Source organism: Microtus pennsylvanicus, chromosome 5 (assembly GCF_037038515.1).
Source record: "Microtus pennsylvanicus isolate mMicPen1 chromosome 5, mMicPen1.hap1, whole genome shotgun sequence".
Lineage (NCBI taxonomy): Eukaryota > Metazoa > Chordata > Mammalia > Rodentia > Cricetidae > Microtus > Microtus pennsylvanicus.
Window position 1 is genome coordinate 89,962,505 of NC_134583.1, and position 12,479 is coordinate 89,974,983.

The 12,479-nt window shown below is 52.3% G+C and overlaps 2 protein-coding genes across 6 annotated transcripts; both read right to left on the reverse strand.

The window, feature by feature from the left end:
- Positions 1-370: 370 nt before the first annotated feature.
- Catsperz (catsper channel auxiliary subunit zeta) lies at positions 371-3,514 on the reverse strand. Its single transcript, XM_075973324.1, has 5 exons — positions 3,316-3,514; positions 2,818-3,130; positions 1,459-1,538; positions 1,186-1,252; positions 371-601 (listed from the first exon to the last, which is right to left on the reverse strand). Exons 1-5 carry the CDS (start codon positions 3,334-3,336, stop codon positions 495-497), a joined length of 588 nt encoding a protein of 195 aa, XP_075829439.1. The 5' UTR covers positions 3,337-3,514; the 3' UTR covers positions 371-494.
- A 148-nt stretch (positions 3,515-3,662) lies between these two features.
- Positions 3,663-11,435, reverse strand: Kcnk4 (potassium two pore domain channel subfamily K member 4). 5 transcript variants are annotated; one of them, XM_075973318.1, is made up of 7 exons: positions 10,875-11,008; positions 10,195-10,460; positions 6,302-6,428; positions 6,014-6,174; positions 5,668-5,854; positions 5,182-5,318; positions 3,663-4,351 (listed from the first exon to the last, which is right to left on the reverse strand). In XM_075973318.1, coding segments are annotated over exons 1-7 (1,272 nt in total). In that variant the 5' UTR covers positions 10,876-11,008; the 3' UTR covers positions 3,663-3,958. The 5 variants fall into 5 exon arrangements, with proteins under 5 accessions (XP_075829433.1, XP_075829438.1, XP_075829436.1 ...); XM_075973323.1 differs by lacking the exon at positions 10,875-11,008 and having other exon boundaries at positions 10,195-10,383; XM_075973321.1 differs by lacking the exons at positions 6,014-6,174; positions 6,302-6,428 and having other exon boundaries at positions 10,875-11,435.
- Positions 11,436-12,479: the final 1,044 nt, after the last annotated feature.

Sequence of the window (12,479 nt, forward strand, 5' to 3'; positions counted from 1 at the left end):
GGGCGTAGCCACTCTTTGGACTCTGTACTGGCAGTGAACGTGTATGTAAATGAGGGGGCGGGGATGCAAGCTGCATATGCATAAGGATGAGGGGTGGGGCCTAACGGGGGCACTGCTTCCCCCCCCGCCATAATGTTGATGGGACACTTGACACGAACTTGGTAATCAGTACACCAGTGGACCCTCAGGTAGGAGGAGCAGACCTAAATAAAATATGCAAGTATCCCTGGTTTGTGAGCTCCTGGAAGGTAGTACTGGTGAAAGGCGGGCGGAGAAAACTCAAGGTCACTGCGGTGACCGAATGAAGGTCACGGGAAAAGGCGGGGCCACGTGCGTCCGCCTCACGCAAGCAGCCACGCACTGACTGGGGAACCATGCATAAGACTGTTTAATTTCTCTAGAGCTCAAATTCCTTGCAGACGGGGTCGAGCTTGGGTCCGGGGAACGGGACAGGGCACGGAGCTGACATCTGGTCGGCCACTTGAGCTGGAGGTTCACACAGGCAGGTACAGCCTCTTGTTCCGGCGCTTCTTGAGTCCCTCGATGTATCCCCGCAGCTCTTTAGTCAGGTAGTGACCCCTGCCAATCGTGCTCTTGTAGGCTAGGAAGAAGGCAGAGCTGAGGGGAGGGCCATGAGCCACCGCAAAGCTTTCCCCGCTAGGCACCACCAGTGCCGAACCGCAGGTGACTTGAGGTGGCAATTAATGCTGGATTTGGATCTGTGTTAGTTTGGGGGGCTTTGGATCTCCAAGTACAAAGTGTTATGGTGAAGAAGATGCTGCAAGGCTAAACGGAGGCAGTGAGAGCCAGTAGCTGCACAGCCTCCTCCAGGGCCACCCACTCTAACTAACGATCTGGCCCCTTTTTCCCTCTGAATGCTTATCTGTCGTGAACAGAAGGTCACCCAGATAATCCAAATACTCCTGATGTGTCACAGCTCCCTCCCCTTGGAGTAAAGCAGAACTCCACAAAGGCTGTCTGTCATTCCACTGGACAAATGGAGGAAACCATTGAGTCTACCTGTGCCTAGTCTCTCGACTTTTAATTTGGGGGGATCCCTTGGAATATTTGTGAGTGCTAAGGGGATCTGACAAGACATACACATCCTGAAACTCCACTCCTGAAGCCCCAAGCCCTGCCAAAGCCACCAGGATGTTTTGTGAAAGCTGGGGTGGGGGTGCTCACTATTGAGGGCTTTCCTGAGAATGTCCAGAACTTCATTCTCCATGAGTTCCATCAGGGGCAGGGGCAGCTGGAAAAGCAACGAGAGGCTCAAACAACCAAGGAACCCCGGTTCTGTGTGGATCTGAAATGCTCCACCACGTGACCTCCCCAAGCCTGCCTGCCTGCCCGCCCCACTTTCCTGAAACCTGCCCCACCCTGCCACTACTGCAAGCCTCAACCTGTCCTCCTCCTACCCACTACCCACCCCCAGCAGTCTCCCCAGGCCCCTCCAACCCTGTTCTGCTGCTCTGTCCAGTAGGCTTGATGCGGCATTTGCTTTGACTGGCTGGCTGATGACTCTGAAGTACACTTTACTGGAGAAATGAAAAGAGAAACCAGTCATCTTCAGGCTCCGGGATCTGCCCTGGAGCAGAGTTGCAGGCACATGGAAGGAGTGGGGTTCAGAGATTAGTTCCACATACTACCTTCATTGAAGACTGTATGGGATATAGGTTACAGCCCTAGGCTTTAGAGTCCTACCCGACTGGGGTCCAGAACTACCTGAAGACTCTTTTTGATTCATCACCTGTAAATGGGGATTGCCTTTACGAGAATAGTGCATGCTGTGTGTGTTGTTGGGAACAGAACCCAGGACCTTGTATAAGCTATGAAAGAACTCTACCAGTAAGCTGCGTTCCTCGGCCCAGAATGGCCTCTTATGGCAGTTGTGATGTGTAAAGTTCACAGTACCAGATTTCTGTGCCTGACATATAACAATTCTCAGTATATGTTAGTTGCTGTGTTGCTATCAAACATGTTTGTTTAGACAGTATCTCCCTATATGAACCTAGCTGTCCTGGAACTCAATATCTAGACCAGACTGGCTTGGAACTCACAGATATCCACACAGATCTGCCTCCTGAATATTGGGATCAAGGGTGTGCGCTTCCACACTTGGATTTGTTATCAGTGCTAATTCCCTGAAGAAGTTGGAAATGGAAGGGCCAGAGGATGGACACACATGAGTCTCAAAGAGTACTTGCATATTGTGGATATCCTTAATTGTTTTTTAACTAAGTCAGACATGGTAGTGTGTAATCCCAACACTCAGGAAGATACCAGGAATCCAAGGTCATCTTGGACTACTTAATGAAACTCTCATTCCAAAATGAAATACAGAATAAAAATAAAGTAACCGTTGACTAAAAGTGAGGCTTCAAAACAGTGAGATCCCAGCCAGGGAATAAAATTTATCCTCTCAGCTGGCAGAGTGATGAAGTTAGATCCACAGGTGAGGGAGGGCTCGGAATGTAGTTCAGCGGTAGAGAACTTTCCTCGCATGCATGATGCCCTTGGTTTGACCCCCAGCACACCACTTTACACGCGAGAAACCCACCAGGTCTTTACTGTCCTGACTGCCTGCGCCTTCTTCTGCGTTTCCCGGTTCTGAGTAGTAGGACGCCTTCCCGGTAGGGGGCGCTCAAAGAATGTATGAGTTAAAACGTGAGAGATTCGCGCCCACACTCCCCTCGCAGGAAATCCTAGAAACTTGGGATCCTATGGGCTTACCCCCATTTCCCAGGAAGGAAAATTGAGGCCCTGGCTAGCCCACCCCTATGCACACCCTTCGCGCCTTGGCGAGGCCACACTGACCAAGGGAGGTCGCAGATTCGTCGTGCTCCTCCTCTACCGCGAGATCGCGCTCCAAGGATCTGCCACGGCGCAGCTCTAGCTCCAAACGCGCTTGTTGCTGGATCTCTTCTGGCTTGAGATGGAGGTTTTCCAAAATAGAAATGGTCTGGCTGTACCTGCGAGACTTCCCTACGGTTCTGCCCTCCTCGTCGAAGTCCTCGCAGACGTCGGCCACCGACACGTTCCCTGTGGACATCGTGGCCGTGGTCCATAGATCACGAACATCTCCGTGAAGGCTCGATCTGCGGTGATGGTGTACGTGTTTGGGCACAGCCTGTGGGTCACACACACAAAAAGGAAGCCAAGGGACTCAGGGAACTGGAAAGGGCAGGGAGAATGGACTGGAGAGGGTACTCCGTGGGCACTTAGCAGCGCCCAGGCAGAATGATAAGTTACTCTAAAAGCCTGAATGAATCCAAAAATGAGTCTAGGCTCGGGGGACTCAGGCTGACTTCTTACTTTGGACAGGTTTTCCTCCATCGTTCCTCACCAACGGACCAGTCGCCAAGGACTCAGTCGAGACGAGGGTCACGCTCCAAGAAGTGGGAGGGGGACAGCGTCTCTTCCCGGATGCGATAATGGTCTCGCGGGAGGAGACTTCAAACTGCAGATGTCAAGATTCTAAATTGCTCCCACCCCCAATATCGATGCCAAGGCTGGCAGTGCTCAAGCCAGCTCTGAGTTGGGGTCTCCTCCAGGCATGGACAAAAGGGCCACAACTTGACTAGTGTGGTCGCCCAGGAATGACAGCGGGCTGGATATACCCCCACGGTGGCGCGGGAAAAGCACTCAGGCGCCCACTCGGGTCCCAGGAGCAGACTTTTTGTTTATTGGTGCAAATTTTGAGGCACAGTCGTGAGGTGTGAGGGACAAGCCAGGCCAGGACAGCAAGACAGAAAGTCTTGAATGGTGGGATTTGGAAATGGTTAGATGCGAGGAACCCGCCGGGGAAGAGCAGTGGCATTTGGCAACCCTTCAACTCCTCCCAAGGTTGCAATCGCGTGGAACAAAAGAGGGCTCTTTGGTCAAATAAGCCAAACATGCCTGGGCATCATCAGGAACGAAGCCCCTTACAGGGGACCCCGGACCAGGGACCCTGCCCCTACACCGGCACGGCCTTATCTCGGAGACGCCCAGGACCCCGGGGTCTCGAGGGTTTCCGGGCGGGATTGGGACGGCGACGACCCCGAGGCGCGCGAGGCAGGGCGCAGCCACGTTCACTCTGCGTGTCTGAGGACTCGTCGATGAAGGCCAGATTCTCACTGGGGTAATCCAGAGCCGAAGCTGTGGGAGGAGAAGGTGTCTCGGCCTTCTTTGAAGGCACAGGGGATCCCGGCCTGCAGGCTGGCTCAGCAGCACCAGGCGGTGCCGGCAGGGAAGAGGGCAGGAGCGGTTGCTCCTTCTCTGGCGGGGGGCCGCTAGGTCCGGCTCGCTGGGTCACTCGTGCTGTCACTGTTCCGGTCCAGCTAGCAGCCTGCGCCGTGAGGCCACCCACCTGCACAGAGAGGAACCGGTGTCTGCCCATTGCAGCTCCGGGAACTGCCCCTTTACCAGTCACATCCTCCTGGCCCTCGAGCCTCAGTCTCACCCTACACTGTCCCTTCCCGCACTGGCCCAAAGCGCCGCTTCCTTTCTAGAAAGCCCCAGTTTTGTTTCAACCTTCGCTGCCTCTCTGTAGTCGGCTAGAAAAATGCAGGTTTCAGATAAATCACTAAGTTTAGTGTGAGCATGTCTCAGAACATTTAGGGCATGAGCCAGGTGGTGCACATCTTTAATCCCAGCACTCGGCCGATCTTTGTGAGTTCAAGGCCAGCCTGGTCTACAAGAGCTAGTTCCAGGGCAGGCTCCAAAGCTACTGAGAAACCCTGTCTCGAAAAACTAAATATATATATATATATTTGGGGCATATTCTAAAATCTCATTTGTTCATCTGAAATTCTGAAAACTGGCCTTTCTAGTTTTGTTATTTTTTGAAATAGAGTCCCATTCTATAGTCCAGGCAGGTCTGAACTCGCAGCAATCCCCCTGACTCTGCTCTGCTTACCACATCTGGGATTTACAGAGGTATACTGCCTCGCCTCTCTGCGCTTTTATTTACTAACCCTTGCGACCCTATCTATCCATGGAGGCCAGGGTGGTCGAGTCCCTGATAAACCTGAATTGGCCCCATTTTTTCCAGCAGTGCATGCTCTGAGTCTCAGTTTCGGAGGAACTCACATTTTGAAGGGGAGTCTAGATGGTCAGCCTGCCATTAAGGGTACAACACACAAGTGACACACATGGCGCATGCGCAGCAGAGAACTGACACTGCGCTGGGAAGCGTACCTCTGCCCGTGTGCGGCGGGACACCGCTCGCAACCAGTTGCCAATAGTGGTGAGCACCGAGGCGAAGTAGGCTAGGCCGAACAAGATCCAGAACCACACCAGAGGTTGGTAGGCTGAGTTCTGTCCGGAGCCAGTGCCTAGACGTTTCACAGGAAGAGAAAAATAAGTTGATGGGAGGCAAACGTGTGAGCCTCTGATTCACTGCTGGCTTCTGCACCTTGTTGAAAAAAAGGGATGTGCTAGAGTGTGTAGATGTATGCAAGATGAGTGTGCAGGAGTTGGAATTGTGTATAGTAAGAGCATGCAAGATGGGTGAACTTAATATATGTATGAGCATGCATAGGACTCGGGCATACAAGATGTAAGTGATAAGAAGCACTGTGGTGTGGGAGTGTGGGAGCTGGGGCAGAAACCCACAGTAGTAGTGCATAGGCAAAGTGCAGGGATAAAGTAGTTAAGGAAAGTGCTGGGCAAAGTTAGCCTCACCGGGCACATAATCGCCAAAGCCCACGGTGGTGAGTGTCACTATGACAAAGTAGATGGCTTCCAGCTTGCTCCAGCTCTCCATATAGGAGAACACGAAGGTAGGAGTTAGGACAAAGAGCAGGCAGCCAATCAGCAGAAAGAGCACCGCAGACAGTATTCTCACCAGTCCGGGTGGTACGTGCCACTTCTGCAGGGAGGACAGATAGGGCCATGGAGATATTAATTCCATTCTCCCCACCCTACCCTACCCTACCTCCATCCTGGCTTACTGAGTTTCTCTGGGATTGCACACTCACATGCCAGGGACCTAGGGAAAGTACCCTACGAGGGGCACAGTGCAGCTCACCAAGAAGATTGCTTCGATGTGACCAATGCCCCTGCGCAGAGAGGAGCCCAGCCGGTCCCCGACCCCTGCCAGCAGCATTCCGAACAGCGGGATCCCCACCAGTGCATAGAAGATACAAAAGAGACGCCCGGCTTCTGTCTGTAAAGCTGTATTGCCATAGCCTGAATAGAGCGGGCAGTGCAGGAAATCTAAGTGGTACCTGGTACCCACGGCCTCTCCCTGCACCTTCCCCCATAGGGAAACTCCTTGCCCCTTGCCTCCCTCCACATGCTGCATCTCCTCCCCCACCGATGGTAGTGATGATGGTCCCCGAGAAAAAGAAGGCGCTGCCCAGGTTCCAAGCTGATGAGTGGTTGCTGCTATTGGTCCAACTGGTGTCTGGGTTTGCACCCCCTCCCAAGGCATCAGCCACGAGCTGCAGGACAAGGCGCACAAGGAGGAACCTCAGTCCTTCCCTCCAGTTGGACCAACCCCCAACCCTCCCCCTTCCTTACATAGCTTACTGGCTGTGTATCTCTTGCTTTCCTTCTGCCTCTTTGGTTTTAGGTTTTTGGGGGGTTTTTTGTTTAATTTTTTTGCTTTTTTTTTATTTCTTTAAGACAGGGTTTCTCAGTGTAGCCTTGGCTGTTCTGGCACTCGCTCTGTAGACCAGGCTGGCCTCGAACTCACAGAGATCCACCTGCCTCTGCCTCTGCCTCCAGATTGCTGGGATTAAAGGCATGCGCCATCACCACCTGGCTGGTCTTAATTTTTGACAATGTCTCTCTCACTCTCTCTACCTAGCTGTCTTTTTGTGCTTGGTTGGTTTGGTTTTTTTGAGACAGCATTTCATTATGTATCCCAAGCTGCCCTGAAATGTGTTGTGTAGTCCAGACTAGAACTATTGATCCCTCCTGCCTCAGACTTCCAAGTGCTAGAATTAGAAGCATAAACCCACCATAACATGACACATTCCTAACTTTAGAGTCAGGAACACAGATACCGGGAGCAGATGCCAGTGTTCCAATTTTGGCAACCTTGGGCAAGTTAACTCCTGGTTCCTCAATTTCCTCCTCTATCACATGGTGGGGGGGAATTGTCATAGCACCAATATCATAGACATGGCGTGAAGAATAAACCCTGGGCATTTGTTGGGAAATTTCCCACATGGTCATTATATACTGTGAGTTCCTGCTTTCTGAAGACTTCTCCACTCCCACTGCTCCTATGGAGAGTGAGTCTGAGTGTCTGGCCTTTAAACAATGTGCTGAAAGGTGAGGCCTTCCCTCCAGAAAGGTACACATATCATCAAATTCTGTGGCCAATATTAAGGTGTTATGTGTGTGATCGTGTGTACACGCCACCTCCTAACACTCGTGCAAACCCAGCGCTTCGTATTGAGTGCTCACTGAGCGTGACTGGATGAGTGAAGGCCGGAGCTGTGGAGCTGTGCTTCCCTTGCCTGCCTGCAGACTCCCCTGGGGAGAGTCTAAGTCCAGAAAGAGCTTGCCCTGGGTGCTGGGATGCCAAAGAACCCGAAAGATGACATGAAGAAGGGTCCTTCCCCAAACTAAGCAAGGACAGACTCCACAGGGAAGTTTACAGTCTCTCTCTCATCTCCCTGATGACAGTCACCAGTAGCAAGAAGACCTACGAGTTCATGCTCCCTGTGAAGTAACTGCTGCAAACCCTCCAGTTTGTCCAGAGGAGAGTCTTAGACCTTAGCTCAGCATTTATTTATGTATTTATTTATTCATTTATTATTAAGAAAAAAAGTCTCATAGAGCCTAGGCTAGCCTCAAACTCAGTATATCTTCAAGGATGGCCTTGATCTCTGACCCTCTTGCCTCTACTAAGTTCTGCTGACAGACAGGTGTGAACTACCCTGCCCAGTTTCCGCAGTGCTGGAGAAGCAACCCAAGCCTGCAGCATGCTAGACAAGTACCAATTGAGCCACAGCCCCTCCCCCTCTCTCTTATAGGAGGTTTGTTTGCTTTTGTTTTGTTTTGTTTTGTCTTACTTAGTAGCCCAAACTAACCTGGAACTTACAGCAGTCCTCCTGTCTCAGCCTAAGAGCTGAGATTACAGGTGTGAGCTACAAGCATTTTTCCAAACTGGTCTCTACCTTTCCCCAGACTTCTCTCTTGAGATTATCATTTTGCACCCCAAAATACAGCAACCTTCTTCCCAGATTCTCTTAAGTAATTTTATTTTCTGTAATAATGGTCTTTGAATAAAGAGGTGAAATGTCTAGTTAAAAGTGATTTAATTTTTTTAGGTTTATTTTATATATTTTATTTTATTGCATTTATATATAGATATGTATCATGTGCATGCCTGGTGTCCACAGAGGCCAGAAAAGGGTGCCAGATTTTCTGGATCTAGAATTATAAATAGCTATGAGCCACTGTGTTGGTGCTGGGAACCAAACCCAGGTCCCCTATAAGAACAGCAAGTACTCCAAACTTCTGAGCCATCTCACAAGCCCCAATGATTTAATTTTTATTTTGCAACATTCCCCCACATCCCCAAAATCCTTCATTCAGTGTGTTCTAATTTTTGTTTCAAATGACCAGGTATCTGCTATCTCCAGTTTCTGCTACATACTCTGATCCTGCCAACTTCCAGTCTGTTGCCATGCCGTAATCTGCTTGGGAGTTGTTTGTCCCCATACTCTAAATTCTGTCCCTCTCACTTGGTACTTTCCAACTGCCAGCTGTCCCCAAAGTCTCTGCATCTCCCTTCTTTCCCAGCACACAACCCAAGACCCAGCCAGTGGGTGCTTAATGAAGGAAGAAAATCTCCCTTCCAAGGCTCCCTACAGTGATCTGTCTGTCCCTGGATTTGTGCCTTAGATGTAACACAATCCATCTGCTTCATCCCAATATTTGTATATCTACACCCCCCCTAGCACACATGGGCATATAATTGCTACAGGGCTCACTCATTCTGTGAGTGGCTCTTGGTGTGAGAAGCAAAACAGCAGTCACCCAGCCTTCTAGACTCCCTGTCTCTCTTTTTTTTCTTTCTCATCCCAAAATAAAGCAATTCCATTGTGAAGATAAATAGGTCAGACTCCCTCCCTCCTTCTGCCCTGTGGTCTGGCCAGGCGCACTTTCCACCCAGGCATTTCTGAGCAAAGCTTGTCCTGATTTCTGGAAGAGGGAGAGACCATCGCTCTACCCGAATCTTTGCCCTGGATCCTGCCACCTTTGGAATCAGTTGGAACTCTGAGGCTTCCATGCAGACCCTCCCCAAGGAACAGTCGGGGAATGAGGGATATTGCCAAGTGAGATATAATTAATTTATTAAGGTTAAGTTGGAGCTTTCCAGAAGAGTGACCGGGAAGTCAAAGGGATCAACACAGGAGCTCATTACCTGGCCCCATGGAGGCTGAAGCCCAGAGCTTTCCTTAGTGGCTGGATGGAAACTGATCAAAAATAGCAGCATGGGAAAGCCTGATACCCCACCCTCCCCACGTGCTTGGCTGGGGAAGAAGGGCTCCTGAACTGGCACCCACAGTGGTAGGAACAGAAGCCCCTCTAAAATCATCTACTGTGTATGTGCAAACTTGGAGAAACAGGGGGAGGTGTTCACCATATTCTTGGGTTTCTCTAAAACATCTGAACTTAAAAAATGCATAGGAACTGGTGTGGGAGGAGCAGCCAACATTAGCAAGAAAAACTCTTCAGGGAGCCAGGTGTGGTTATTCAGGCTTGTAACCCCTGCCCTCTGGAGGCTGAGGCACGTCAAGACAGTTCAGAGTTCAAGGTCAGTTTTTGTAACTCAGTGAGTGCCCGGCCAGTCAGGGCTACAGAGCAAGCTCCTGTCTCAAAAGATCATTACCAGGGATATATTTAAATTAGGCTATTGAGCTGAAAGTCACATGTGACTGAATATCTAGGATTTGGTCTGGTGACCTAATGATGTTAGACCTGTACAAAGGTAATGTCCCATTGCTCCAGCCATTCATTTATTTCATTCATTCATTTCCTTCTGTCACCATCACACAGGGAAGGAAACATTCCAAGAGCACAGCCTTGTGCCAGCAAAGACAGGCAGCAACAACATGGCCAGCATACTGAAAACAAACACCTGGATCCCAGGTCCTGCTCAGCACCCCCAGGTGCACCCAGTCCTTCTATGTCTGGAAGCAGCACCCTGAGCAGGACCCCCGCTGCTGACCAACTCTGCCAACCCACCTTGATGAATTTCCTCAGGTTCTCCTGGTTCACACATGGATGGTCCTTGAGAAACTTGTCCCGGCCATCCTCCAGCTCCTTCTGAACCTGCTGCTCATGAGGCCGCTCCAGAGCCTGGAACACTAGAGCCCCGGATACCAAGTAAAGCAGCACCACTGCCAACAGGGCCAGAAGTGTGGTGCTGCGCATGGCCCTTCCAGAGGCTGGTCCAGCTCCGCTTCCTGCCTGGGGAGGAGGAGCAGGGAGCTCCTGGGGAGCAGTGGTCACTGCAGGCCAAACCAAGGATTTTGGGGTTAAGAAGAGATTTGGCACCCGCATATTTCTGTTCTATTTTAGACTCCCCAAGGTTTTGGAGCTCCTAGCTTTATTGTCTGTCCATGGATGTAACTCCTCCCCACCCCCACACCATCCTCTGGCTAGACACCTAATTCCAGGTACCTAAGCCCCCACCTCCAGCCTCCCTCTTACCCCCACCCCCGCCTAACCATGAGGACAGTGGGAGGAAGGAGGAGACAATAAGCCAGCCTCAGAAGAGACAGGGTATGTGAGAAATGTTGGGAGTTGTGAGGCATAGGGAGCTCCGCCTTGGAGAAGACCAAGGGAAGACCAGGGCGTTCCAAGGCAAAGCAGGAGGAGAGGCTGGAGCCCACGAATAGGAGACAGGAATAGCAGGTCCATACTTGGCTCTCCCAGTGCGGCTGTGGCAGCCTCCTCAGATGCATCTGTCCCTTCCTGCCTTTCCCGAGTCCAGGCTAGCAGGGATCAGCAGGGTCCCCACCCGTCCGCGGGCCTTTCGAGGAACCCAGAGGCAGATCTGGTTTCAGGGTAGATGCAAGGCCCAGAGCCAAGGAAAGCAAGGGTGGGCACCAGGTTCCCGGAAGAAGCGAGGCACAGGGTAGGAAGGGCAGTATAGATACAGCAGCCCACGGGACAGCTGTCACCTAGGGGGCAGTGGAAGATGGCAGGCGCGCACGCACACATATATACACTGTCCGCCACACGTGTCACAAAAATCCACGATTCCACACTCCACCCCTCGTCTCTAGCCGCCAACTGCCGGAGCTGCAGGCGTAGCACTGCACCACACTCCAGCAGACCCCGGCACAACTGACCACCATGGGCGTGTCCGCCGTGTCGAACCACCCTAGAGATCCGCGTGCGCTAACACACACACACACACACACACACACACACACACACACACACACACACACACACACCCCAGATCCGCGTGACACCGCACGCCAGCCACTTGCTCCCACCATCTCCCCCGCGTCCTTACGCCGACGCCTCCGAGCGTGACCCACGACGGGACGCACGTGCATCCGCGCGCGGGAGGTGGGTGTCCCGCCCTGCCAGTCGCCTCCCAGGTCCCGGCCCGATATTCAGCCCATGTTCCCGCGCCTGCTCCGCACTTACTGTCTGCACCCTCCGCGGCTGCGGCTTTGGCTGCGACCAAGTCTCCCGCGCCGACTCACACGGATGGATACGGGCTGGGCCACGGAGGTGGCGGCACCAGGGGGACCGAGCGCTCGGCCTTCAGGCTGGGACCCCCCCCTTTCCCACTGTCAAAAGCCCCCTCCGTGGGCGCTTAACCCCACCACAGCTACGTCTCCCTACGTGCCGCACCCTCGCCACCGGCTCTCACTGCCACCCGCCTTGCACCCAGCCCTTTACCTGCACCCTCTGGGCTGCCCAATCCTGGCTTGTCCTGGCCAGTGAATGGCAGAAGAACCGAAGAGGGATCGACGCGGAGACCAATCTTCCAGACTGGGATCGGAACCCCAGCGCTGCCCTAACCTGCACATCGGTTGGTCCAGCACTCAGAACAGCCGCCACACTCATCTCCTGGAAGCTTCTATTACTAGACTGGGAAGAGCCCTCTTTCCTCCGCCCATGGGGAATAGTCTGGTCCTTGGGCTCAGCACTTATGAGACAGAGGCCCTCGGGGGAGAAAGTGGTATGTGGGGATAGAGGGCAGGGAGATCTTTCTAAGGCCACCTGGATTTAACCAGCTGTATGGGTTGGGTCCTGGTTCTGGGAAGTCATTGACGGAGCACTTCCTGCTCTGGCTGCACCCCCGCTCTGATACTCCAAGCCCTGGAGTCAGCCCCCCCCCCCCCCGGTGGGGGGCAGCTGCTGCTTGCCAATCTCAGCAGGCAGAGTAGAGTGCTAGCATTTTCTGAACAGCTAAGCCTGGGTCCCATCCTATCTCTGTCCTCCCCTGTTTATGTTCATATTCATTTCTTTACTCATCTTCACAAAGTCTCTCCTGCAGCATTCCG

Coding starts and splice junctions, on each gene's coding strand:
- Kcnk4 (XM_075973318.1), bottom strand. Junction 5,855..6,013: donor ACATCGAAGCAATCTTCTTG/GTGAGCTGCACT, acceptor TCCTCCCTGCAG/AAGTGGCACGTACCACCCGG. Junction 5,319..5,667: donor CTTTGGCGATTATGTGCCCG/GTGAGGCTAACT, acceptor TGAAACGTCTAG/GCACTGGCTCCGGACAGAAC.
- Catsperz (XM_075973324.1), bottom strand. CDS start 3,336: ATGGAGGAAAACCTGTCCAAA. Junction 1,253..1,458: donor GGACAGAGCAGCAGAACAGG/GTTGGAGGGGCC, acceptor TTGCTTTTCCAG/CTGCCCCTGCCCCTGATGGA. Junction 602..1,185: donor TCTCAGGAAAGCCCTCAATA/GTGAGCACCCCC, acceptor CCTTCTTCCTAG/CCTACAAGAGCACGATTGGC.